General features: G+C 48.2%; 1 protein-coding gene across 2 annotated transcripts in view; it reads left to right on the plus strand.

Annotated features, from left to right (window-relative positions):
• The window catches only part of cdc16 (cell division cycle 16 homolog (S. cerevisiae)), a 64,860-nt gene extending 45,525 nt beyond the window's left edge, over nt 1–19,335 (plus strand). For both annotated transcript variants that reach the window (XM_072476022.1, XM_072476023.1), the window contains 4 exons: nt 1,614–1,675; nt 6,036–6,171; nt 6,411–6,501; nt 18,750–19,335. In XM_072476022.1, coding sequence (XP_072332123.1) covers nt 1,614–1,675; nt 6,036–6,171; nt 6,411–6,501; nt 18,750–19,039 — 579 coding nt within the window. In that variant the 3' untranslated portion in view covers nt 19,040–19,335. The remainder of the gene's footprint in view (nt 1–1,613; nt 1,676–6,035; nt 6,172–6,410; nt 6,502–18,749) is intronic.
• Nucleotides 19,336–26,539: the final 7,204 nt, after the last annotated feature.

Here is a 26,539-nt window from a genome sequence, read left to right on the forward strand (position 1 = left end):
CTCAGTTGCATATACCTAAACGCATTCCCTTGGGGCAACCCATACTTTTCTGTCAGCGCTCCCATACTTGCAAACGTCCCATCCAGGAACAGATCTCTCAGTTGTACTACCCCAGCTCTTTGCCATGCTCCAAATCCCCCATCCATTCTCCCCGGAACAAACCTATGGTTATTTCATATCGGGGACCGCACCGAGGCTCCCGTCCTTCCCCTATGCCGTCTCCACTGCCCCCAGATTTTTAGTGTTGCCACCACCACTGGGCTTGTGGTGTATTTCTTCGGTGAGAACGGCAACGGTGCCGTCACCATTGCTTGTAGGCTGGTCCCCTTGCAGGACGCCCTCTCCAATCTCTTCCACGCCACTCCCTCCCCTTCTCCCATCCACTTACACACCATTGAGATATTGGCGGCCCAGTAATAATCGTTTAGGCTCGGTAGTGCCAGCCCACCCCTGTCTCTACTACGCTGCAAGAACCCCCTCACTCTCGGGGTCTTCCCGGCCCACACAAAACTCATAATACTTTTCTCAGTTCTCTTAAAGAAAGCCTTCGTGACCAGTTCATCGATAACTTTTGGAATTATGCCCTGTGCACCCAGATAGATCAAGACAGAGCATTGGTCCGAGTACTGACTAATGGGGAACTCCCCTGTAAATCTTCCTCCAGTATGAACTGTTCACTGCTACGCTCTGTTTGCAGTCACTCAAGTTCCTGTCTCTCCATGGATTTTAACTGTGTTGACAAATCTGTTATGTGGCACTTAAACGCCTTTCTGAAATGTATGTACACATGACGGCTTAATCCTCTGTCAACAAAAGACCCTTTCTCTTTAACAAATCTTTGCTGTCTTTCCTTAATTCATCTACATTTGCCCAAACAATTGTAAATGTTGTGCAAATGATGATTTCTGAAACGTTTCTCACCACCAAGTTAAACTGACTGACCCCTACCTGCTGGGCTTCTCCTTACACCCAAGGGTGTAAGATTTCCACTCTCTGACACCAACCCTGTAATTCAGGAGATGGTCACTAATAAATTCAATAAGAAATTCAGGAGCAAGATCTTTACCCGGAGAGTGGTGAGAATGTGGAAAGATATTCTAATGATCTGACCATGGAAGCCTGATTTCTTTCAGCACATGTCCCCCGATTAGTTTATATGGTTTGAGCTGCATCCAGATCATAGAATCATAGAATTTACAGTACAGAAGGAGGCCATTCGGCCCATCGAGTCTGCACCGGCTCTTTGAAAGAGCACCCTCCCCAAGTCCATACCTCCGCCCTATCCCCATAACCCAGTAACCCCACCCAACACTAAGGGCAATTTTGAACACTTAAGGGCAATTTTAGCTTGGCCAATCCACCTAACCTGCACATCTTTGGACTGTGGGAGGAAACCCACGCAGGCACGGGGAGGATGTGCAGACTCCGCACAGACAGTGAACCAAGCCGGGAGTCGAACCTGGGACCCTGGAGCTGTGAAGCAATTGTGCTAGCTACCGTGCTGCCCTTTGGGAAATTCCAGGCCAAAGCTTCCTCACTCCACGTATCTGAGCACGCACCTTGATGTTCAAGAGTTTCGGATATGTTACGGTTCGACTTGTTTTGTTTTGCAGGTAACTGTTGATAAATGGGAACCATTAATGAATAATCTGGGACATGTGTGCCGAAAACTCAAGTAAGTGTTGATCTTCGCCAAAAAACAAGAGTGTTCAGATGGGATTCCAGTTGTCTCAATAAATGTCTCTTTGCCTCACTTGCTCTGATGGTCTGTTATATGGTTGTCATTCACAGTAAAAAGCTTGTATCCAGAGAATAAAGTTGAGTTCCTTTGCTTTGTCATATTGTAAAATACATTAATCACAGAGTTAGGCAGTAGGGGAATAATTGTCATATTTTTAACTTTCAAACTTGACTTGGCTATAAACTGGAAAAGGAAAAGAAATTACAGGGCAGTGGGGAATAAGCAGGGGCGGGGTTAATCAGATAATTATTTCAAAGAGTGACAGGCACTGTGGACTGAAGGGTCTCTTGTACTACTTGATTGTATTATATCGAAATGTCTCACGCTCACCTCACGCGCACCTTGCACTCACCTCGCGCACACACCTCACACCACGCAGACATTTACACCACACACCTCACTCACACCACACAGCTCACTCACACCACACACCTCACCTTTGAGGACTCTAAGGATACCTGTGTGTCTCCAATTATGTTTTAACCATTTCATAAGAACTAGGAGCAGGAGTGGGCCCTCTGGCCCCTCGGGCCTGCTCCGCCATTCAATGAGATTGTGGCTGATCTTTGTGGACTCAGCTCCACTTACCCGAACGCTCACCATAACCTTTTATTCCTTTGCTGTTCAAAATCTGTCTATTTTTGCTTTAAAATCATTCAACGAGGTAGCCTCAACTGCTTCATTGGGCAGGGAATTCCACAGATTCACAACCCTTTGGGTGAAGAGGTTTCTCCTCCACTCAGTCCTAAATCTGCTCCCCCTTATTTTGAGGCTATGCCCCCTAGTTCTGCTTTCACCCGCCAGTGGAAACAACCTCCCTGCTTCTATCCTATCTATTCCCTTCATAATTTTACATGTTTCTATAAGAACCCACCTCATTCTTCCAAATTCCAATGAGTATAGTCCCAGTCTACTCAGTCTCTCTTCATAAGCCAATCCTCTCAACTGCGGAATGAACCTAGTGAATCTCCTCTGCACCCCTCCAGCGCCAGTACCTCCTTTCTCAAGTAAGGAGACCAAAACTGTGCACAGTACTCCAGGTGTGGCCCCACCAGCACCCTATACAGCTGCAACATAGCCTCCCTGCTTTTAAACTCCATCCCTCTAGCAATGAAGGACAACATTCCATTTGCCTTCTTAATTACCTGCTGCATCTGCAAATCAACTTTTTGCAATTCATGCACAAGGACACCCAGGTCCCTCTGCACAGCAGCATGCTGCAATTTATTACCATTTAAATAATAGTCCATTTTTGCTGTTATTCCTACCAAATGGATGACCTCACATTTACCAACATTGTACTCCAGCTGCCAGACCCTTGTCCACTCACTTGAACTATCCAAATCCCTCTGCAGACTGTGTCCTCTGCACACTTTGCGCTACCGCTCATCATAGTGTCATCTGCGAACTATGACACATTGCAATTGGTCCCCAACTCCAACACTGATCCCTGAGACACATCACTAGCCACTGATCGCCAACCAGAAAAACACCCATTTATCCCCACTCGTTGCTTTCTGTTAGTTAACCAATGCCCTATCCATGCTAATACATTACCCATAATGCTGTGCACCTTTATCTTATGCAGCAGCCTTTTGTGTGGCACCTTGTCGAATGCCTTCTGGAAATCCAGATACAACACATCCACGGGTTCTCCATTGACCACCGCGCTCGTAATGTTCTCAAAGAATTCCAATAAATTAATTAAACATGACCTGCCTGACATGAACCCATGCTGCGCCTGCCAATGGAACAATTTCTATCCAGATGTCTCGCTATTGCTTCCTTTGATAGATTCAAGCATTTTCTCCACTACAGATGCTAAGCTAACCGGCCTATAGTTACCCGCCTTTTCGCTACCTCCTTTTTTGGTCTCCTTACTTGAGAAAGGATGTTCTGGCACTGGTGGGGGTGCAAAGGAGATTCATTAGGTTGATTCCAGAGGTGAGAGGATTGGCTTATGAGGAGCGACTGAGTAAATTGGAATTTAGAAGAATGAGGGGGTGCCCTTATAGAAACATGTAAAATTATGAAGGGAATAGATAAGATAGAAGCAGTGACATTGTTTTCACTGTGGCGTCACATCTATGGGCAGCACGGTAGTACAGTGGTTAGCACTGTTGATTCACAGCGCCAGGGTCCTAGGTTCGATTCCCGGCTTGGGTCACTGTCTGTGCGGAGTCTGCACGTTCTCCCCGTGTCTGCATGGGTTTCCTCCGGGCGCTCCGGTTTCCTTCCGCAAGTCCCGAAAGATGTGCTTGTTAGGTGAATTGGACATTCTGAATTCTCCCTCTGTACCCGAACAAGTGCCGGAATGTGGCGACTAGGAGCTTTTCACAGTAACTTCATTGCAGTGTTAATGTAAACCTACTTGTGACAATAAAGATTATTATTTGCCATTTTCCAAACTGCTGGAACTGCCCCAGTGAATTTTGGTAAATTACCACGAGCACATTTGCCATTCCCCTGCCATCTCTTTTAGTACCCTGGGATGCATTCCATCAGGGCCAGGAGACTTGTCTACCGTTAGCCCCATTAGCTTGCCCAACACTACCTGCTTAGGATAATGATTGTTTCTAGGGCCTCACCTGCCATAGTCTCCTTGCCAACCATTATTGGCATGTTACTTGTGTCTTCCACTGTGAAGACTGACACAAAATACCTGTTCAATGCCTCAGCCATTCCCTCATTTCCCATTATTAAATCCCCCTTTTCATCCCCTGAAGGACCAATGTTTACCGTAACCACTCTTTTTAGTTTTATATATATTTGTAGAATTTTTTGCTATCTGTTTTTATATTCTGAGCTAGTTTACTCTCATAATCTCTTACTTTTTTTAATAGCTTTTATCGTGGCTTTCTGTTGACCGTTAAAGTTTTTCCAATCCTCTCGTTTCCCACTAAACTTTGCCACTTTGTAAGCATCTTCCTTTTTTCAAAAATATAGAGTGCCCAATTCATTTTTTCCAATTAAGGGACAAATTAGCGAGGCCAATCCACCTACCCTGCACATCTTTGGGTTGTGGGGGTGAAACCCACGCAAACACGGGGAGAATGTGCAAATTCCACACAAACAGTGACCCAGAGCCGGGATCGAACCTGGGACCTCGGCGCCGTGAGGTGGCAATGCTAACCACTGCGCCATCGTGCTGCACTTTGTATGCATTTTCTTTCAATTTGATATCCTCCTTTATTTCCTTAGATTATCCCTTTTCCTCCAGTCCTTCCTTTTCACTGGTATATACTTTTGCTGAGCACTGTGAAAATCGATTTGAAAGTCCTCTACTAAGTATGGGCTGGAGCAGGGGGAAATATTTAGATACATGCAGGTTCACGACTTTGCCAGAAAGGAGATACAGAGCTTCCCAGTAGAGCCGGCTTCCACACTGCTGGAGGAGGTGCTGACGACAGGGGAACTGGAGAAGGGGGTAGTATCGGTGGTTTACGGGGCTATTTTGGAGGAGGAGAAGGTGCCGCTAGAAGGAGTCAAGGCAAAGTGGGGGAAGAGTTGGGAGAGAATATGGGGGAGGGGTTCTGGTGTGAGGTGCTCCGGAGGGTGAACGCCTCCACCTCGTGGGGATCCTTGTGGGGGGGGGGGATAGAGAAAAAAAACCCCAAATGAACTAAATCACGAAGCCATTTCTTCATGTTTAACTGATGTACAAACAGCTACATTGACAGGCCCTAGATATCCGAATGGTCACCTGTAGAGTATGGTGTGCAATTTGGTGACAGATTGCTGCAGCTTGATTGGATGATGTTGCTGTTTAGTAAGGATCAGTAAGAATGTCAGGGCCTTGGAGAGACTTTGGAGGAGATTGACTGGAATGACACCAGGGCCGAGGGAGTCCATTAACGTGGAGAGACTGGAGAAGCTGAGTTTGACCTCCTCTGAGCAGAGATGGTTAATAGAAGGTTTGATAAAGTCGGAAGCTCAGTCACCGGAGGAACAGATTTAAAGTGATTGACAACCAGAGGAAAGATTCGGTTTTTTTAAACACCGCTGTTGTAATCTGGAATTTGCAAGGGCGATGGAAGCAAATTCACTCCTAACTTTCAAAGACAATTGGATATATGTTTAAAAATTAATATTACAGAGAAAGAGCAGGAATGTGCAATTAATTGGATAACTCATTCAAAGATTCTGCACAGATGTAATGGGCTGCCTGACATCCCAAGATTCTGTGATGCTAGCAACTCTTCAATTTCTGCATCAAATTAAGATTATTGTGTGTGAGCAGGGTCATTCTTAATCCCGCAATCCTTAACTAATTGAATCCTTGCTTCCCTTTCAGGAAATATGATGAAGCGTTAGACTATCACCACCAGGCTCTTGTCCTCATTCCCCAGAATGCGTGCACCTATTCTGTTATTGGTTACGTGCTGAGCCTGATGGGCAACTTTGAGAGCGCCATCAACTATTTTCATACGGTATGGTTATCTTCAGATATAAAACACACACACATTGAATTCATTCTAATTGCTTCCAAACTCCATTATTGATGGATGTGATGTTTTCTTTGCATTTCCCTTGAATGTTATTGAAATGGGGAACTGCATTACAAGGCGGGAGTTTCCTTTGTCTGATGGTAGTAAAGGATTCTCTTCTATGTATTTCACTTCCGTGAAGTTTAAACGGTTTGTGTTGGGTATTTCTTTGTGTTTTTCAGGCCCTGGGTCTGCGCAGAGATGATACTTTTTCCGTCACGATGCTTGGACACTGCATAGAAATGTACATTGGCAATGCAGATGCCTATATTGGTGAGTGACATTCTTAATATGTTTCGTGGGACAAAGAACAAGGAAAGGTACAGCACAGGAACAGGCCCTTCAGCCCTCCAAGCCTGCGCTGACCATGCTGCCTGTCTAACCCAAAATCTCCTACACTTTCAGGGTCTGTATCCCTCTATTTCCCTTAAACGCCACTATCGTCCCTGCTTCCACCACCTGCTCTGGCATCAAGTTCCAGGTACCCACTACCCTCTGTGTAAAAAAGATTCCCCCTCACATCTCCACTAAACTTTATCCCTCGCACCTGAAACCTATGTCTCCTGGTAATTGCATCTTCCACCCTGGGAAAAAGCTTCTGACGATCCCTCTGTCCATGCCCCTCATAATTTTGTAGATTTCCATTACGTCGCCTCCCAACCTCCATCGTTCCAATGAGAACAAATCAAGTTTAGCCAACCTCTCCTCATGGCTAATGCCCTCTGTACCAGGCAACATCCTGGTAAACCTCTTTTGTACTCTCTCCAAAGCCTCCACATCCTTCTGAATTGACCAAAATTGAACACTGTATTCCAAGTGTGGCCTAACTAAGGTTCTACACAGTTGCAGCATGACTTGCCAATTTTTATACTCCGTGCCGCGGCCAATGAAGGCAAGCATGCCGTATGCCTTCTTGACTACCTTCTCCACCTGCGTTGCCACTTTCAGTGTCCTGTACACCGAGATCTCTCTGCCTGCCAATATTCTTAAGTCTTCTGCAATTTACTGGAGATTTCCCAATCTATATTAGACCTTCCAAAATGCATCACCTCTCATTTGTCCATATTAAACTCCATCTGCCATCTCTGTGCCCAAGTAGAACATATAACATTACAGCGCAGTACAGGCCCTTCGGCCCTCGATGTTGCGCCGACCTGTGAAACCACTCTAAAGCCCAACTACACCATTCCCTCATCGTCCATATGTCTATCCAATGACCATTTGAATGCCCTTAGTGTTGGTGAGTCCACTACTGTTGCAGGCAGGGCATTCCACACCCTTACTACTCTCTGAGTAAAGAACCTACCTCTGATATCTGTCTTGTATCTATCTCCCCTCAATTTAAAGCTATGTCCCCTCGTGCTAGACATCCATCCGAGGAAAAAGGCTCTCACTGTCCACCCTATCCAATCCTCTCATCATCTTGTATGCCTCAATTAAGTCACCTCTTAACCTTCTCTCTAACGAAAACAGCCTCAAGTCCCTCAGCCTTGCCTCATAAGATCTTCCCTCCATACCAGGCAACATTCTGGTAAATCACCTCTGCACCCTTTCCAATGCTTCCACATCCTTCCTATAATGCAGCGACCAGAATTGCACGCAATACTCCAAATGCGGCCGCACCAGAGTTTTGTACAGCTGCAACATGACCTCATGGTTCCGAAACTCAATCCCTCTACCAATAAAAGCTAACACACCGTACGCCTTCTTAACAACCCTCTCAACCTTGGGTGGCAACTTTCAGGGATCTATGTACATGGACACCGAGATCTCTCTGCTCATCCACACTGCCAAGAATCTTACCATTAGCCCAGTACTCTGCCTGTTATTCCTTCCAAAATGAATCACCTCACACTTTTCTGCATTAAACTCCATTTGCCACCTCACAGCCCAGCGCTGCAGCTTATCTATGTCCCTCTGTAACTTGTAACATTCTTCCGCACTGTCCACAACTCCACCGACTTTAGTGTCATCTGCAAATTTACTCACCCATCCTTCTATGCCCTCCAGGTCATTTATAAAAATGACAAACAGCAGTGGCCACTAGTAACTGGACTCTAGTCTGAACATTTCCCATCAACCACCACCCTTTGTCTTCTTCCAGCTAGCCAATTTCTGATCCAGACTGCTAAATCACCCTGAATCCCATGCCTCTGTATTTTCTGCAGTATCCTACCGTGGGGAACCTTATCAAACGCTTTACTGAAATCCATATACACCACCTCAACTGCTTTACCCTCATCCACCTGTTTGGTCACCTTCTCAAAGAACTCAATAAGGTTTGTGAGGCACGACCTACCCTTCACAAAACCATGTTGACTATCTCTAATCAAATTATTCCTTTCCAGATGATTATACATCCTATCTCTAATAAACTTTCCAAGATTTTGCCCACAACAGAAGTAAGGCTCACTGGTCGATAGATACCGGGGTTGTCTCTACTCCCGTTCTTGAACAAGGGGACAACATTTGCTACCCTCCAGTCTTCTGGCACTATTCTTATAGACAAAGATGACTTAAAGATCAAAGCCAAAGGCTCAGCAGTCTCCTCCCTAGCTTCCCAGAGAATCCTAGGATAAATCCCATCCTTCCCAAGGGACTTATCTATTTTCACACTTTCCAGAATTGACAGCACCTTCTCCTTATGAACCTCAAGCCCGTCGAGTCTAGTAGCCTGAATCTCAGTATTCTCCTCGACAACATTGTCTTTTTCCTGTGTGAATACTGATGAAAAATATTCATTTAGCACCTCCCCTATCTCCTCGGACTCCACGCACAACTTCCCACTACTGTCCTTGCCTTGCCCTACTCTTACCCTAGTCATTCGTTTATTCCTGACATATCTACAGAAAGCTTTAGGGTTATCCTTGATCCTACCTGCCAAAGACTTCTCATGCCCCCTCCTGGCTCTTCTTAGCTCTCTCTTTAGGTCCTTCCGAGCTAACTTGTAACTCTCGAGCGCCCTAACTGAACCTTCATGTCTCATCTTTACATAAGCCTCCTTCCTCTTGACAAATGTTTCGACTGCTTTAGTAAACCACGGTTCCCTTGCTCGACCACTTCCTCCCTGCCTGACAGGTACATACTTATCAAGGACACGCAGTAGCTGTTCCTTGAACAAGCTCCACATTTCCATTGTGCCCATCCCCTGCAGTTTTCCTCTCCATCCGATGCATCCTAAGTCTTGCCTCATCGCATCATAATTGCCTTTCCCCCAGATATAACTCTCGCCCTGCTGTATATACCTATCCCTTTCCATCTCTAAAGTAAACGTAATCAAATTGTGATCACTATCACCAAAGTGTTCACCTACCTCCAAATCTAACATCTGTCCTGGTTCGTTTCCCAATACCAAATCCAATATGGCCTTGCCTCTCGTTGGCCTATCTACATACTGTGTCAGGAAACCCTCCTGCACACATTGGACAGAAACGGACCTATCTAAAGTACTCGAACTATAGCGTTTCCGGTCAATATTTGGGAAGTTAAAGTCCCCCATAACAACTATCCTGTTGCTTTCGCTCCTATCCAGAATCATCTTTGCAATCCTTTCCTCTACATCTCTGGAACTTTTCGGAGGCCTATAGAAAACCCCTAACTTTTCGGAGGCCTATAGAAAACCCCTAACAGAGTGACCTCTCCTTTCCTGTTTCTAACCTGAGCCCATGCCCATACTACCTCAGTAGACGAGTCCTCATCAAACATCCTTTCTGCCACCGTAATACTGTCCTTGACTAACAATGCCACCCCTCCCCCTCTTTTACCACCTTCCCTGAGCTTACTGAAATATCTAAACCCCGGCACCTGCAACAACCATTCCTGTCCCTGCTCTATCCATGTCTCCGAAATGGCCACATCATCGAAGTCCCAGGTACCAAACCATGCTGCAAGTTCACCCACCTTATTCCGGATGCTCCTGGCATTGAAGAAGACACACTTTAAACCACCTTCCTGCCTGCCGGTACACTCCTGCAACTTTGAAACCTTACTCATGACCTCACTACTCTCAACCTCCTGTATACTGGAGCTACAATTCAGGTTCCCAAGAACCTGCTGAACTAGTTTAAACCCTCCCGAAGAGCATTAGCAAATTTCCCTCCCAGGATATTGGTACCTCTCTGGTCCAGGTGTAGACCATCCTGTTTGTAGAGGTCCCACCGACCCCAGAATGAGCCCCAATTATCCAGAAATCTGAAACCCTCCCTCCTGCACTATCCCTGTAGCCACGTGTTCAACTCCTCTCTCTCTATTCCTCGTCTCACTATCACGTGGCACGGGTAACAACCCAGAGATAATAACTCTGTTTGTCCTAGATCTAAGTTTCCAGCCTAGCTCCCTGAATTCCTGCCTTACATCCCTATCCCTTTTCCTACCTATGTCGTTGGTACCTATGTGGACCACGACTTGGGGCTGCTCCCTCTCCCCCTTAAGGATCCCGAAAACACGATCCGAGACATCACGCACCCTGGCACCTGGGAGGCAACACACCAACCGCAAGTCTCTCCCGTTCCCACAGAATCTCCTATCTATCCCCCTAACTATGGAGTCTCCAATGACTAATGCTCTACTCCTCTCCCCCCTTCCCTTCTGAGCAACAAGGACAGACTCTGTGCCAGAGACCTGTACCCCATGGATTACCCTGGTAAGTACCCCCCCCCCCCCCCCCCCCCCCCCCCCCCCACAGTATCCAAAGCGGTGTACTTGTTACTAAGGGGAACGACCACAGGGGAATCCTGTACTGACTGCTTCCTCCCAGCCCCTCTCACCGTCGCCCATCTATCTTTATTCTTTGGAGTAACTACATCCCTGAAGCTTCTATCTATGACCACCTCTGCCTCCCAAATGATCCGAAGTTCATCCAGCTCCAGTTCCCTAACCCGGTTTCTGAGGAGCTGGAGATGGGTGCACTTCCCACAGATGAAATCAGCAGGGACACTGACTGCGTCCCTCACCTCAAACATTCTGCAGGAGGAACATTGCAGGAGGAACAAGTCTCCAACTAAATCCTGCTGTATCCTCTGACAGTCCTCATCACTATCTGCAATTCCACCAACCTTTGTGTCATCCACAAACTTACTAATCAGACCAGTTACATTTTCCTCCAAATCATTTTATATATATATATATATATATATATATATACTACGAACAGCAAAGGTCCCAGCACTGATCCCTGTGGAACATCACTAGTCACAGCATTCCATTCAGAAAAGCACCCTTCCATTGCTACCCTCTGTCTTCTATGACCGAGCCAGTTCTGTATCCATCTTGCCAGCTCACCTCTGATCCTGTGTGACTTCACCTTCTGTACAAGTCTGCCATGAGCGACCTTGTCAAAGGCTTTACTGAAGTCCATGTTGACCACATCCACCACCCTATCTTCGTCACTTCCTCAAAAACCTCGAACAAGTTATTTTTTTTAAAAATAATATTTTATTGAAAATTTTTGGTCAACCAACACAGTACATTGTGCATCCTTTACACAACATTATAACAATACAGATAATAATGACCTTTTTTATTTAAACAAGAACAAAAGAAAACAACAACAAATAAATAAATATTAAATAACAAAAAATAAAAACTAGCCCTAATTGGCAACTGCCTTGTCTCAGGCCACCCCCCCCCCCACCCCCCACCCCCCAAGTCCTGGGCTGCTGCTGCTGCCTTCTTTGTTCTCCCCTATCTATCTTTCCGCAAGATATTCGACGAACGGTTGCCACCGCCTAGTAAACCCTTGAGCCGACCCCCTTAGGACGAACTTAATCCGCTCTAACTTTATGAACCCCGCCATATCATTTATCCAGGTCTCCACCCCCGGGGGCTTGGCTTCTTTCCACATTAGCAATATTCTGCGCCGGGCTACTAGGGACGCAAAGGCCAAAACATCGGCCTCTTTCGCCTCCTGCACTCCCGGCTCTTGTGCAACCCCAAATATAGCCAACCCCCAGCTTGGTTCGACCCGGACTCCTACTACTTTCGAAAGCACCTTTGTCACCCCCATCCAAAACCCCTGTAGTGCCGGGCATGACCAAAACATATGGGTATGATTCGCTGGGCTTCTCGAGCACCTCGCACACCTATCCTCCACCCCAAAAAATTTACTGAGCCGTGTTCCAGTCATATGTGCCCTGTGTAATACCTTAAACTGAATCAGGCTTAGCCTGGCGCACGAGGACGACGAGTTTACCCTGTTTAGGGCATCTGCCCACATCCCCTCCTCAATCTCCTCCCCTAGCTCTTCTTCCCATTTCCCTTTTAGTTCGTCCATCCTAGTCTCCCCTTCGTCTCTCATTTCCCTATATATATCCGACACCTTACCGTCCCCCACCCATTTCTTTGAGATGACTCTGTCCTGCACCTCTTGTGTCGGGAGCTGCGGGAATTCCCTCACCTGCTGCCTCGCAAAAGCCCTCAATTGCATGTACCTGAATGCATTCCCTTGGGGCAACCCATATTTCTCGGTCAGCGCTCCCAGACTCGCAAACTTCCCATCCACAAATAGATCTTTCAATTGCGTTATACCTGCTCTTTGCCACATTCCATATCCCCCATCCATTCCCCCCGGGGCAAACCTATGGTTGTTTCTTATCGGGGACCCCCCCAGTGCTCCGGTCTTTCCCCTATGTCGTCTCCACTGTCCCCAAATCTTCAGTGTAGCTACCACCACCGGACTCGTGGTATAGTTCCTTGGTGAGAACGGCAATGGGGCTGTCACCATAGCCTGCAGGCTGGTCCCCCTACAGGACGCCCTCTCTAATCTCTTCCACGCCGCTCCTTCCTCCTCTCCCATCCACTTACTCACCATTGAAATATTAGCGGCCCAATAATACTCACTTAGGCTCGGTAGCGCCAGCCCCCCCTATCCCTACTACGCTGTAAGAATCCCTTCCTCACTCTCGGAGTCTTCCCGGCCCAAACAAAACCCATAATACTCTTTTCTATCCTTTTGAAAAAAGCCTTCGTGATCACCACCGGGAGACACTGAAACACAAAAAGGAATCTTGGGAGGACCACCATCTTAACTGCCTGCACCCTCCCTGCCATTGACAATGCTACCATGTCCCATCTCTTGAAATCTTCCTCCATCTGTTCCACCAACCGCGTCAAATTTAGCCTGTGCAATGTGCCCCAATTCTTAGCTATCTGGATCCCCAGGTAACGAAAGTCTCTTGTTACCTTCCTCAACGGTAGGTCTTCTATTTCTCTACTCTGCTCCCCTGGATGCACCACAAACAGCTCACTCTTTCCCATGTTCAATTTATACCCTGAAAAATCCCCAAACTCCCCAAGTATCCGCATTATTTCTGGCATCCCCTCCGCTGGATCCGCCACATATAGTAGCAGATCATCCGCATATAAAGATACCCGGTGTTCTTCTCCTCCCCTAAGTACTCCCCTCCATCCCTTGGAACCTCTCAGCGCTATCGCCAGGGGCTCAATCGCCAGTGCAAACAGTAATGGGGACAGAGGACATCCCTGCCTTGTCCCTCTATGGAGCCGAAAATATGCCGATTCCCGTCCATTCGTGATCACACTCGCCACTGGGGCCCTATACAACAGCTGCACCCATCTAACATACCCCTCTCCGAACCCAAATCTCCTCAACACCTCCCACAGATAATCCCACTCCACTCTATCAAATGCTTTCTCGGCATCCATCGCCACTACTATCTCCGTTTCACCCTCTGGTGGGGCCATCATCATTACCCCTAACAACCTCCGTATGTTCGTGTTCAGCTGTCTCCCCTTCACAAACCCAGTTTGGTCCTCATGAACCACCCCCGGGACACATTCCTCTATTCTCATTGCCATTACCTTGGCCAAGACCTTGGCATCTACATTGAGGAGGGAGATTGGTCTGTAGGACCCGCATTGTAGCGGATCCTTTTCCTTCTTTAAAAGAAGCGATATCGTTGCTTCTGACATAGTCGGGGGCAGTTGTCCCCTTTCCTTTGCCTCGTTGAAGGTCCTTGTCAGTAGCGGGGCGAGCAAGTCCAAATATTTTCTGTAAAATTCAACTGGGAATCCGTCCGGTCCCGGGGCCTTTCCCGTCTGCATGTTCCTAATTCCTTTCACCACTTCTTCTACCGTGATCTGTGCTCCCAATCCCATCCTTTCCTGCTCTTCCACCTTGGGAATTTCCAGCCGATCCAAAAACTCCATCATTCTCTCCCTCCCATCCGGGGGTTGAGCTTCATACAATTTTTTATAAAATATCTTAAACACTTCATTCACTCTCTCCGCTCCCCGCTCCGTCTCTCCATCTTCGTCTCTCACCCCCCCTATTTCCCTCGCTGCTCCCCTTTTCCTCAATTGGTGTGCCAGCAATCTGCTCGCCTTCTCTCCATATTCATACTGTACACCCTGCGCCTTCCTCCATTGTGCCTCTGCAGTGCCTGTGGTCAGCAAGTCAAATTCCACATGCAGCCTTTGCCTTTCCCTATACAGTCCCTCCTCCGGTGCTTCCGCATACTGTCTGTCCACCCTCAAAAGTTCTTGCAACAACCGCTCCCGTTCCTTACTCTCCTGCTTCCCTTTATGTGTCCTTATTGATATCAGCTCCCCCCTGACCACCGCCTTCAACGCCTCCCAGACCACTCCCACCTGAACCTCCCCATTGTCATTGAGTTCCAAGTACTTTTCAATGCATCCCCTCACCCTTAAGCACACCCCCTCATCCGCCATTAGTCCCATATCCATTCTCCAGGGTGGACGCCCTCTTGTTTCCTCCCCTATCTCCAAGTCTACCCAGTGTGGGGCATGATCCGAAATGGCTGTAGCCGTATATTCCGTTCCCCTCACCCTCGGGATCAATGCCCTACCCAACACAAAAAAGTCTATGCGTGAATAGACTTTATGGACATAGGAGAAAAACGAGAACTCCTTACTCCTAGGTCTACTGAATCTCCACGGGTCCACCCCTCCCATCTGCTCCATAAAATCCTTAAGCACCTTGGCTGCTGCCGGCCTCCTACCAGTCCTGGACTTCGACCTATCCAGCCTTGGTTCCAACACCGTGTTAAAGTCTCCCCCCATTATCAGCTTTCCGGTCTCTAGGTCTGGGATGCGTCCTAGCATTCGCCTCATAAAATTGGCATCGTCCCAATTCGGGGCATACACGTTTACCAACACCACCATCTCTCCCTGTAATTTGCCACTCACCATCACGTATCTGCCCCCGTTATCCGCCACTATAGTCTTTGCCTCGAACATTACCCGCTTCCCCACTAATATAGCCACCCCCCTGTTTTTCGCATCCAGCCCCGAATGGAACACCTGCCCTACCCATCCTTTGTGCAACCTAACCTGATCTATCAGTTTCAGGTGCGTTTCCTGTAACATGACCACATCTGCTTTAAGTTTCTTAAGGTGTGCGAGTACTCGTGCCCTCTTTATCGGCCCGATAAGCCCCCTCACGTTCCACGTGATCAGCCGAGTTGGGGGGCTTCCCACCCCCCCCCTTGCCGGTTAGCCATCATCTTTTTCCAGCTTCTCGCCCAGTTCCCACGCGGCTGTATTTCTCCCAGACGGTGCCCCCCCGCCCATCCTTTCCCGCACCCACTCCCCCCTTTCCCCAGCAGCAGCAACCCAGTAATTCCCCCCTCCCCCCCCCCCCCCCCCCCCCCGCTAGACCCCCCGCTAGCGTAATTACTCCCCCCATGTTGCTCCCAGAAGTCAGCAAACTCTGGCTGACCTCGGCTTCCCCCCGTGATCACGGCTCGCCCCGTGCGGCGCCCCCTCCTTCCTGCTTCTCTATTCCCGCCATAATTATCATAGCGCGGGAACCAAGCCCGCGCCTCTCCCTCGGCCCCGCCTCCCATGGCCAACGCCCCATCTCCTCTCCCTCCCCACCTCCCCCCATCACCACCTGTGGGAGAAAGAAACGTTACCATACCGCAGGATTAATCATACAATCCCTCTTCGCCCCCCCCCCCCCCCCCACTCGTCCCACCACTTTGTCCAAACGTTCATTTTCGTAGTCCAATCATTCCAATTTTTCTTCTACAATAAAAGTCCACGCTTCATCCGCCGTCTCAAAGTAGTGGTGCCTCCCTTGATATGTGACCCACAGTCTTGCCGGTTGCAGCATTCCAAACTTCATCTTTTTTTTGTGAAGTACCGCTTTGGCCCGATTAAAGCTCGCCCTCCTTCTCGCCACCTCCGCACTCCAATCTTGATAGACGCGGATCACCGCGTTCTCCCATTTACTACACCGAGTTTTCTTCGCCCATCTAAGGACCATTTCTCTATCCTTAAAACGGAGAAATCTCACCACTATGGCTCTGGGAGCTTCTCCTGCTCTCGGTCCTCGCACCATAACTCGGTATGCTCCCTCCACCTCCAACGGACCCGTCGGGGCCTCCACTCCCATTAACGAGTGCAGCATCGTGCTCACATATGCCCCGACGTCCGCCCCCTCCACACCTTCAGGAAGGCCAAGAATCCTCAAGTTGTTCCTCCTTGCGTTATTTTCCAGTGCCTCCAACCTCTCCACAGATCGTTTCTGGTGTGCCTCCTGTATCTCCGACTTCACCACCAGGCCCTGTATGTCGTTTTCATTCTCTGCTGCTTTCGCCTTCACGACCCGAAGCTCCTGCTCCTGGGTCTTTTGTTCCTCTTTCAGCCCTTCAATCGCCTGTAATATCGGGGCCAACAACTCTTTCTTCATTTCCTTTTTTATCTCCTCCACGCAGCGTTTCAAAAACTCTTGTTGTTCAGGGCCCCATATGAAACTGCCACCTTCCGACGCCATCTTGGTTTCTGCTTGCCTTCCTTGCCGTTGTTCCAAAGGATCCGCTGCAATCCGGCCACTTTCCTCTCCTTTTTCCATCCGTGTCCAGGGGGAACACCCTTCTGGTTTACCGCACGGTGTTTTCAGCCGTTAAAATTGCCGTTGGGGCTCCTATCAAGAGCCCAAAAGTCCGTTTCACAGGGAGCTGCCGAAACGTGCGACTCAGCTGGTCATCGCCGCACCCGGAAGTCCTCGAACAAGTTATTGAGACACGACCTCCCCTTCACAAAGCCACGCTGCCTCTCGCTAATACGTCCACTTACTTCCAAATGGGAGTAAATCCTGTCTTGAAGAATCCTCTCCAATAATTTCCCTAATGCTGACGTAAGGCTCACCGGCCTGTAATTTCCAGGATTATCCTGGACTTTTTAAACCATATCAAGGTTTTGTTTTGCTCTTGATTCCGAGAGATTGGTGTCTGTGAGGTGGCTTCCAGTGTCACATCCCTCGATTTCCAGAACCTGTTTATATGGTTTGGTGAGACCCATTTATGATAGATATGGAAAAGGTGGTGCAGTGTTTGAACTGCAGCCTCAATGAGTTCCAATAAAGAAGCAATTTTTGTGCCCAGTTAATCAAAACGTTATTTTCGCGTTGGAGTTTGATCTATCTGAGTGATGCCAGGTTCAGAAGGAGAAAGTTACATTTAAATGGAGCTTTTCCCAACCTTAGGACACCCCAAAGTGCTTTCAAAGCCATTAATTTTTGAATTGTAGTCACTGTTGTGATCTAGAAAACCCGACAGTCAGTTTGTGCACAGCAAGATCCCACACGCAGCACTGTGATAAATGGCGAGAATGCCTGTTTCGGGAGTGGTCGTGGGACACTGCAGAGAACGGCGCTCTCCTCTTTAAGTGCTTCCAACTGGGGGGCAGATGGGACCTCGGTTTCATGTCACCTCTGAAAGTGCAGCGCTGCCTCGTTCTGCACTGGGAGTATGTCAGCCTGGATTATAGGTTCAAATCCTGGAATGGGGCTTGAACCTGCGATCTTCTGACTCGAGAAGGTGTGCAACCCGCTGTGCTACTGACGGGACCTGATAACAAGGTGATACTTCTATAGAAACAGGAGCTGTGGTAAAGGACTGGGAGGTGCAAATATTGCGGTCCTGTTTAAGGCAAGGGGAAAGAGATAAACCAGGACATCGCAGACCTGTTCTTCCTCGGTTGTGGGTAAACTCCAAGAACACAATGTGGGATTGGGAAAGTACGAGTTAAACAGGAAATATCAGCATGGGGCTCTAATGGGAAGATTAGAAGGTGTTTGTACCATACAGGACTTGTGTTTAAAGCAAAGAAATGCAGTTGGATATTGTTGAAGGATTCATGCTAGCCAGGGCACTGTGAGAATCTCCAGCTCTTCTTCAAAAATGTTACCTGACTAGACAGGTAGTTCTTGGTGCACCAACTCATTTCACATTTAGTCGAGGTGTGGGCTTTAATGGCAAGGCCAATATTTATTACCCATCCCTAGTTTCCCAAAGAAAGAACTATAATTTCTGACGCAACAGCCACAGGTGACGACCACTGATATTCAAATTAAACTTAGGAGTATAATAGAAAATTTTAATTTCTGACTGTTTAAATGATGGAACCCAAAAAACCACACAGCAAGCTGGAGGAGGCCATTCAGCACATTGTGTCTGTACTGGCTCTTTAAAAGACCTATCCAAATAGTGCATGTTTTTAAAACATTGCCTCAAAGCACAATGTTCCATTCATTGCAGGGACCGAGTTGAAGGAGAAACTTGGCTGTTACGAACTCGACATGTCGACAATGAAGGCACCAGTGATCAGGAAAATGATTTACCCCTCTTGGGAGGAGAGGGAGTGCGATACTGAGTTGGAAAGGCCGCCTCTTGAAGAGAGTGGTATCATGGCCCTCGATGCCTCACCCCAGCAGGGCAAATTAGCAAATGCTGGGGCTCCTCCTGAAGACACCTCACTTTTCACAGAGATGGAAATGAATGAAAGTGACATGATATTAGAGGCGTCCTTGTCTGACCACAGCACCTGAGCAATTTTTAACGGGGAATTCCGCGACCTTTCTCACATCTTTGGCAAGTTTATTAATCTGAGGGATAACCTGTACTGTCTGTTGGTGCGGTAGAACTAACAGCAACGTTGGTGCGACAGGGCACATTCAGCAGACAGCAAGCTACTCTCCCTCCTCCAATATTCCAGTAGCAGTAAACAAATAAAAGGGATGGTTCATTAGAGTTTAATGATCCCGTGATCACCTGCAGAGTAAAAGGTAATTGTGATATTTTGAAACATTGCTATTTCATTGTATTAAAACCTCAAATAATTTTGGACTCTGCATTGTTCCATCTTTGTTCAAGATTCATTAGATTCTGGATGGGTTCCAGCAGACTTACAGTCGCAAATGCGACCCCTCGATTCAAGAAGGGAGCGAGGTGGAAAACATGAAACCACAGGCCAGTGAGCTTGACATCTGTCGTGGGGAAGGTGTTACAATCAATCATTACGGAGGTTATAGCTGGGCACTTAGAATAACTCAGTGTAATCAGGAAGCGTCAGCGTAGTTTTGTGAAATGGAAATCACGTTTAAACAATTTGTTGGAGTTCTTTGCTGTACTGACATGTGCTGTGAACAGACGTACATGGATTTTTCAGAGGGCAATGATAAGGTGCCACATCAAAGGTTATTTTGGAAAATGAAAGCTCATGGTCTAGTGGGGAACACATTTGTGTCAAGAAACCCGCTGATGTTAAATGTGACTGTGTTCCAAAATCCGAACCCTGGTTCTTAGTGTGTATATTTTCAATTTGGGAAACTGAGAGAAAAATATGTGAACCGGGTAGGAATAGTCCAGTCGTTGTGTGAACAGTTAATAAAGATTATTTATTAACGTAAAAGAAAAAAAGACACGACAAGAAGGACTATAATAAACTACAGTACGTAATCACACTGATGGCTATACACACACAGTATCACATGAAGTTATGCCGTAGTTCCCAACTAACTATGTTCCCTGAACTCTACGCTCCTTTTTTCCCCAACCAACATCCAATAATGTATAACTCCTATGAGCTAAATCCAGCAGATAGTTACCACGCACAGGTTATTGGTTAAGTTTGGGAAAACCATCTTCAGTTTCAGCAAAGGTGCAATCTGCTGCTTTTCGGGAGACAGTTTCCGCAGTTGGGTGTGGCTGTGATGGGAACTGTGTCTGTGTCCCTTTCCCTAGTCATTCTGCTATGGATATATCATTCTTTCCCTTTGACGCTATCTAGCTTGTGGAGTCGGCTTTTAGCATGTATGTGTCAATTTCATTATCTCTCCATTTTGAAGTTGCCTCGTCTAAATCCCGCTATTTTCCGCTCTTCACATGGGTAAACTCTAGCTTTCCTCACTGATATGTTAATTTGCATCAGATTGCTGGGGAGAGGAGTCCGCCAACCAGGCTGGTCATGTGGACCGTGAGGGGGCTGAATGGGCCGGTCAAATGATCATGTGTGTTTGGGCACCTGAGGAGCCTGAAGACAGACGTGGCTTTTTTTTTTACAAGAGACGCATTTAAAGATGGGGGATCAGACATGGTGGAGGAAAGGATGGGTGGGGCAGGTGTTTCACTCGGGACTGGGCATGAAGACGAGGGGGCTGCCGGGGGGGGGGGGGGGGGGCGGGGGGGGGGGGGGTTGACCCGTGGAGGTTTGGGAGGCCGAGAATGCAGGTGCTTTCGTACTTTTCTCATGTGCCCCGGGTGTACTCCCAGATTGATTTCTTTGTGGTGGACAAGGCGTTGCTGGCGGGGGTGGTTGATTTGGGGTATTCGGCGATTGTGGTTGCAGACCACGCGCCGCACTGAGCGGATTTGTGAGAAGGCGGGGGGGTGGGAGGGTGTAGACAGCGGCCACAGTGGAGGCTAGCTGTGGGGTTGTTGGCAGATGAGGAGGTGTGCAAGCGGGTGAGTGCTGCCATCCGGGGATATGTGGAAGTCAACGATACAGGGGAGGTTACGGCCATGGTGTGCGAGGCACTCAAGGCAGTGGTTGGGGGGAGTTTATTTTTATTCGGGCGCATAGAGAAAAGGAGCAACGAGCAGAGAGGGCAAGTCTGGTGGAAGAGATTCTGAGGGTCGATTGGTGGCACTCGGAGGCAGAGTTGTCGAAGGAGCGGCAGAGGCTCCAGATGGAGTTTGGTCTGGTGTCCACGGGGAAAGCGATAGGGCAGTTGCAGAGGGCCAGAGGGGGGGCAATGTACGAGTACGGGGACAAGGCGAGAAGGATGCTGGCCCACCAACTTAGGAAGCAGGAGGCGGCGAGGGAGATTGGAAGATTGAAGAACGGGATGGGACCCGGTGGGCTTGAATGGGGTGTTCGAGGACTTTTATAGGAAGCTATATGAGTCGGAGTTGGAGTTTCCCAGGGTTGATGAGGTCCTGGTGGAGGGATTTGGAGCCCCCATTGGGTTGACGGAGGTGATGGAGAGTGCGGGGACAATGGAGGCAGAGAAGGCCCCGGGCCCAGATGGGTTCCAGGTTGAATTTTAGAAGACGTTTGCAGCGGATTTGGGGCCCCTGCTGGTGTGGGCATATAACGTGGCTCAGGAGAGGGGGGAGCACCCCCCGACAGTATCGCAGGCCGAAGAAAGATAAGGATCCGGAGCAGTGCGAGTCCTACCGTCCAATATCGTTGCTAAATGTGGAGCCAAGCTGCTGGTGAAGGTGCTGACCTCGGGAATCAACAACTGTGTCGTGGGGTGATAGGTGAAGATCAGATGGGGTTTGTGAAGGGGGGGCAATTGTCGGCAAATGCAAGGAGGTTACTGAACGTGTTTATGCTGCCCCGAAAGGCCAGGAAGTGGAGATGGCAGAAGCAATGGGTACAGAGAAGGCTTTCGACCGGGTGGAGTGGGAGTATCTGTGGGAGGTGTTGGGACGGTTTGGGCCGCGGTTTGTAGATTGGGTCCTGTTGCTGTATAAGGCGCTGTATAGTGTGCGGGCGAATCGGAGGAGCTCAGAATATTGCACAGTGGGACAAGGCAGGGATGGCCACTCTCCTTGCTGCTTTTTGCCTTGGCAATAGAGCCATTGGCAATGGCGCTTAGGGCTTCGAGGGGTTGGAAAGGGATTGTGCGGTGGTGAGGGGAGTGGTTGTCGAGCACAGGGTTTCGCTGTATGCGGACGGTCTGTCGCAGTATATTTCGGACCCAGAATTATGGGGACTTTGGAGGACTTTGGTCGGTTTTCCGGATACCGGCTGAATATGGGAAAGAGCGAGGTGTTCCCGATTGAGACCAGAGGGCAGGAGAGGAGGTTGGGGAATCTGCTGTTCAAGGTCATGGGGTGAGTTTCAGGTACCTGGGCATTCACTGCCTGCTTAAGAGGACAGCTCGACTGGAGGAAGTAATCTATGTTCAATTGTAAAGCACATGGGATATGGCTCTTGAGTTTTTGGAGTGTGCATTACTGACCAGGCTGCCCTCGGGGAAAGTGAGCTGTGCTTTGGATGTCTGCAATCCATACAGGGGGTTGTCATCTCTAATAATCTAATTCCAAATCAGGATGTGTGCATCTTGAAGGTGGTGACCTCGTGCTCTTACTGCGCTTGTTTTTCTAGCTGATATGGGTTTAGAATTACTGTCACACTATCTGCCCTCTCTCAGGTCTGAGTGCAGACTGATCAGCAGAGAGAATACTCCCATTGCTCTTCAGAACACCCCATACGGTTCTTACTGGGCTACAGTTCCCTGGACACGGCGGTAGTTTGTAAATTGTTAATGTGTTTTTCTCACTCCATTGTTTATCAGTAACAGGAATGATCTATTACCCTAGTTGGAGAAATGGAAATTAAGATTTTTTTTTTAAAGAGGGCAGGGTTAAGGAGGAAGTTTGTTAAATTAAGGCTCAGGTGGGGGTACGTAAAATGGCCCGGGTTAGAAGCAGAGCATGCAGTGGGGGTTTGCTGCAGAATTAGGGTGAGATTAGAGCTGCAGAGATGGCTTGGCAAGGTGATGCAGGACACGTGGGTGTACAGAGTGCTGCAAAAACCTTGATCCAATTAACCACACGTTAAAAATTCAGTGCAAATAATGAATTGTTTACATCAGCATCAATCACAGCAAAATGTTTTTTTTAATTCTTAGGTAAACGTTACAAATCTCTAAATGACTAAATGAGCTGTGCCTGTCTAACAGGCACCTGACATTCCTGTTCTCTTCAGCTGAGGTTTCTTTCCACCCAATAATGGATTTTGAATTTGTAAAGATTTATTGCATGAAATGAGGGGGAAACAGATGGGTAATGCAAGGGGCAACCACACACTCACCCTGGTTGCCAAGAGAACAAAGAATCTTTGGCGGTTTGCTGTTAGTCTAGTGATGTTGAATATTGTGCTTGTTCTCTCTGACCCGTCTCACTCCCTATCTCTTCCAGATTCGGGGGAAGCTGCCTGTTGTAGAACCAGCTGAGGCCTCAGAGTTTAGAAAGCTTTCATCTTCACACACCGCATGTGTTTGCAAAGTCTTTGCTCTCCAATTCTTTCCCTAAATGTTAGATCAGGAGTCAGGTGAGTGAAGTGGAGCATCACTCCGCATTCAGCCTTGTGGTCTGGTTGATATTAATTTAAACTCCTGACCACTGTGACTTCACAGTCTGCTGCGTGAGGTCCTATGTGCTTCCTGTGTCCAGCATGAATATTACTGGCTCAATCTTAAGTGTGCATCTATTTGCTCTTTATCAATAGCCACACGACAGCCTCGCAGCATCTTCCTCCAAATACTACCCTATTGATTTGGTGATTAATGCTGCGTTCCACTTGTGTTGATGGCTGTTTTGAGCATTGAATCTTAATGCCCCTCCATCTTCACACACAATCAGTTCAAACCATACCTGGAATATGTGGAGCTTCTCAGACCAGAATTGTTACATCATTTTGCACTGTGATTTCAAACACTAACTCCAACCAGCTGAACTGCAGTGTGCAGCTTGCTGAGGCACGGTATACCCAGATGCATTAAATTTGTCCATGGCAGAATAAGCCATTTATTCAGTTTAAACAAATTTGTATGAACAATATTATGCATCCATTGTGAAACATCTAACACATCAAGTCACATTGATTGATTGATTTATTGTCACACGTACCGAAGTACAGTGAAAAGTATTTTTCTGCGGCCAAGGGAACGTACACAGTAACTACAAAGGAGACAAAAAGAATAATGAACAGAATACATTGACAAACAGTGATTGGTTACTGTGCGGAACAAGGGGCCAAACAAATCAAATACATGAGCAAGATCTGCATTTGGCGTCATGAATAGTGTTCTTCCAGGGAACAGATCAGTCCGAGGGAGAGTCGTTGAGGAGTCTAGGAGCTGTGGTGAAGAAGCTGTTCCTATGTTTGAATGTACAGGTCTTCAAACCTCTGTATCTTCTGCCTGATGGAAGGGTCTGGAAGAAGCCACTGCCTCGTGTGAGGGTTCTCTGATAATGCTGTCTGCCTTCCTGAGGCAGCGGGAGGTGTACACAGAATCAATGGGAGGGTGGCAAGTTTGTGTGATGCGTTGGGCTGAATTCACTACACTCTGCAGTTGCTTAGGCAGAGCAGCTGCCAAACCAAGCTGATGCAGCCGGATAGGATGCTCTATGGCACATCTGTAGACGTTTGCGAGAGTCGATGCAGACATGCCAAATTTCCATAGCTTCCGTAGGAAGTAGAGATGTTGGGCTTTCTTGACTGTTGCATCAATGTGAGTGGACCAGGACAGAGTGTTGGTGATGGTGACCCCCAGGAACCTAAAGCTATCAGATTTCTGTTTGTCTTTCAGTGCCTCCCCATCTTCATCCGAAAGGCCTTTTTCAAGCGGGTGAATAAGGTTATTTTGGGCTTTGTGTGGGCGAGTAAAACCCCGCGAGTGAAGAAAGTGTTGCTGGAGCACAGTCGGAGGGAGGGTGGGTTGGTGCTGCCGAACCTCTGCAATTACTACTGGGCGGCGAATATAGCCATAATTAGGAAGTGGGTAGTGGGGGAGGGGTCGGTATGGGAGTGGATGGAGGCGGCGTCATGTAAAGACACCAGTCTGGGAGCATTGGTTACGGCACCTCTGCCGTTCTCGCCGGCCCGATACTCCACAAGTCCGGTGGTGGCGGCTTTGAGAATCTGGGGGTAGTGGAGGAGATACAAGAGAGTGGAGGAAGCATCGGTTTGGATTCCGATTTATAACAACCACAGGTTTGTACCGGGTAGGCTCGATGGCGGGTTCTGGAGTTGGCAAAGGGCAGGGATTAGGAGGATGGGGGATCTATTTATAGACGGGAGCTTTCCCAGCTTGAAAGCCTTGGAGGATAAATTTGAATTGCCAGCAGGGAACGGGTTTCGGTATTTGCAGGTGTGAGACTTCCTGAGAAAGCAGGTTCCGGCCTTTCCACTGCTGCCCCCACCGTGGATACAGGATAGAGTAGTCTCCAGAACCTGGGTGGGAGAGGGGAAGGTATTGGATATTTACCAGGAGCTTTCGGAGGTGGAGGAAACTCCAGTGGAGGAGCTAGGAGGAGAGAAAGAGGCGGGTCTGTGGGCGGATGCCCTAAGCAGGGTTAATACATCCCCATCATGTGCCAAGCTCAGCCTGATACAATTTAAGGTAGTCCACCGGGCACACATGACGGTGGCCCGGATGAGCAAGTTTTTCAGGGTAGAGGATAGGACACCTATCCTATCCACACCGAGGTGCGCGGGAAGCCCAGCAAATCATGTCCACATGTTCTGGGCATGCCCGAAGCTCGGGGGTTTTGGCAGGGGTTTGCGAAGGCAATGTCCACGATGCTAAAAACACGGTGGTGCCGTGTCCGAAGGTAGCGATCTTTGGAGTATCGGAAGAGCCGGGAGTTCAGGGGGCAAAAGAGGCTGACATCCTGGCCTTTGCCTCCCTGGTAGCCCGGAGACGGATCTTGTTACTGTGGAGGGACTCGAAGCCCCCGGGTGTAGAGACCTGGGTTAGTGACATGGCTGGGTTTCTCAGTGACGAGAAAATAAAGTTCGCCTTAAGAGGGTCAATGGTCGGGTTCACTCGGAGGTGGCAGCCGTTCGTCGACTTTCTCGGGGAAAATTAAAATGTCAGCAGATGCAGTATTCCGGGGGGGGGGGGGGCGGAATGTTGTTTTATTGTTGGGGTGTGTGAAGATTGAGATGGGGGGGAAATGTTTATTATACCATGTTGACGTCATTGTCTATGTTATTTTTATTAACATTTTCAAATACCTTAATAAAAATATCTTTTTAAAAATGGATATCGAGACGTGGCCCAGCAGCGCTCCATTGCCAAGAGCACCAGAAGCTCCCCGAAGTGGCACCCCTGCCCCTTTGGGAGTGGCCGAGGTGCCTTGGACCCGTGTACACGCCAATCTCGCCCGTCCCTTCTTGGGTTCCATGTTTCCTGACCTGGTGGAAACCCACTCAACGTGACTGGAGGTCCACAAGGTGCCGGCGATCACTTCCCAGGTGACCATCGAGCAATTGCATATTTCTTTTTCCACCCATGGAATTCTGGAGG

The sequence above is a fragment of the Scyliorhinus torazame genome, chromosome 15 (assembly GCF_047496885.1).
Source record: "Scyliorhinus torazame isolate Kashiwa2021f chromosome 15, sScyTor2.1, whole genome shotgun sequence".
Taxonomy (NCBI): domain Eukaryota; kingdom Metazoa; phylum Chordata; class Chondrichthyes; order Carcharhiniformes; family Scyliorhinidae; genus Scyliorhinus; species Scyliorhinus torazame.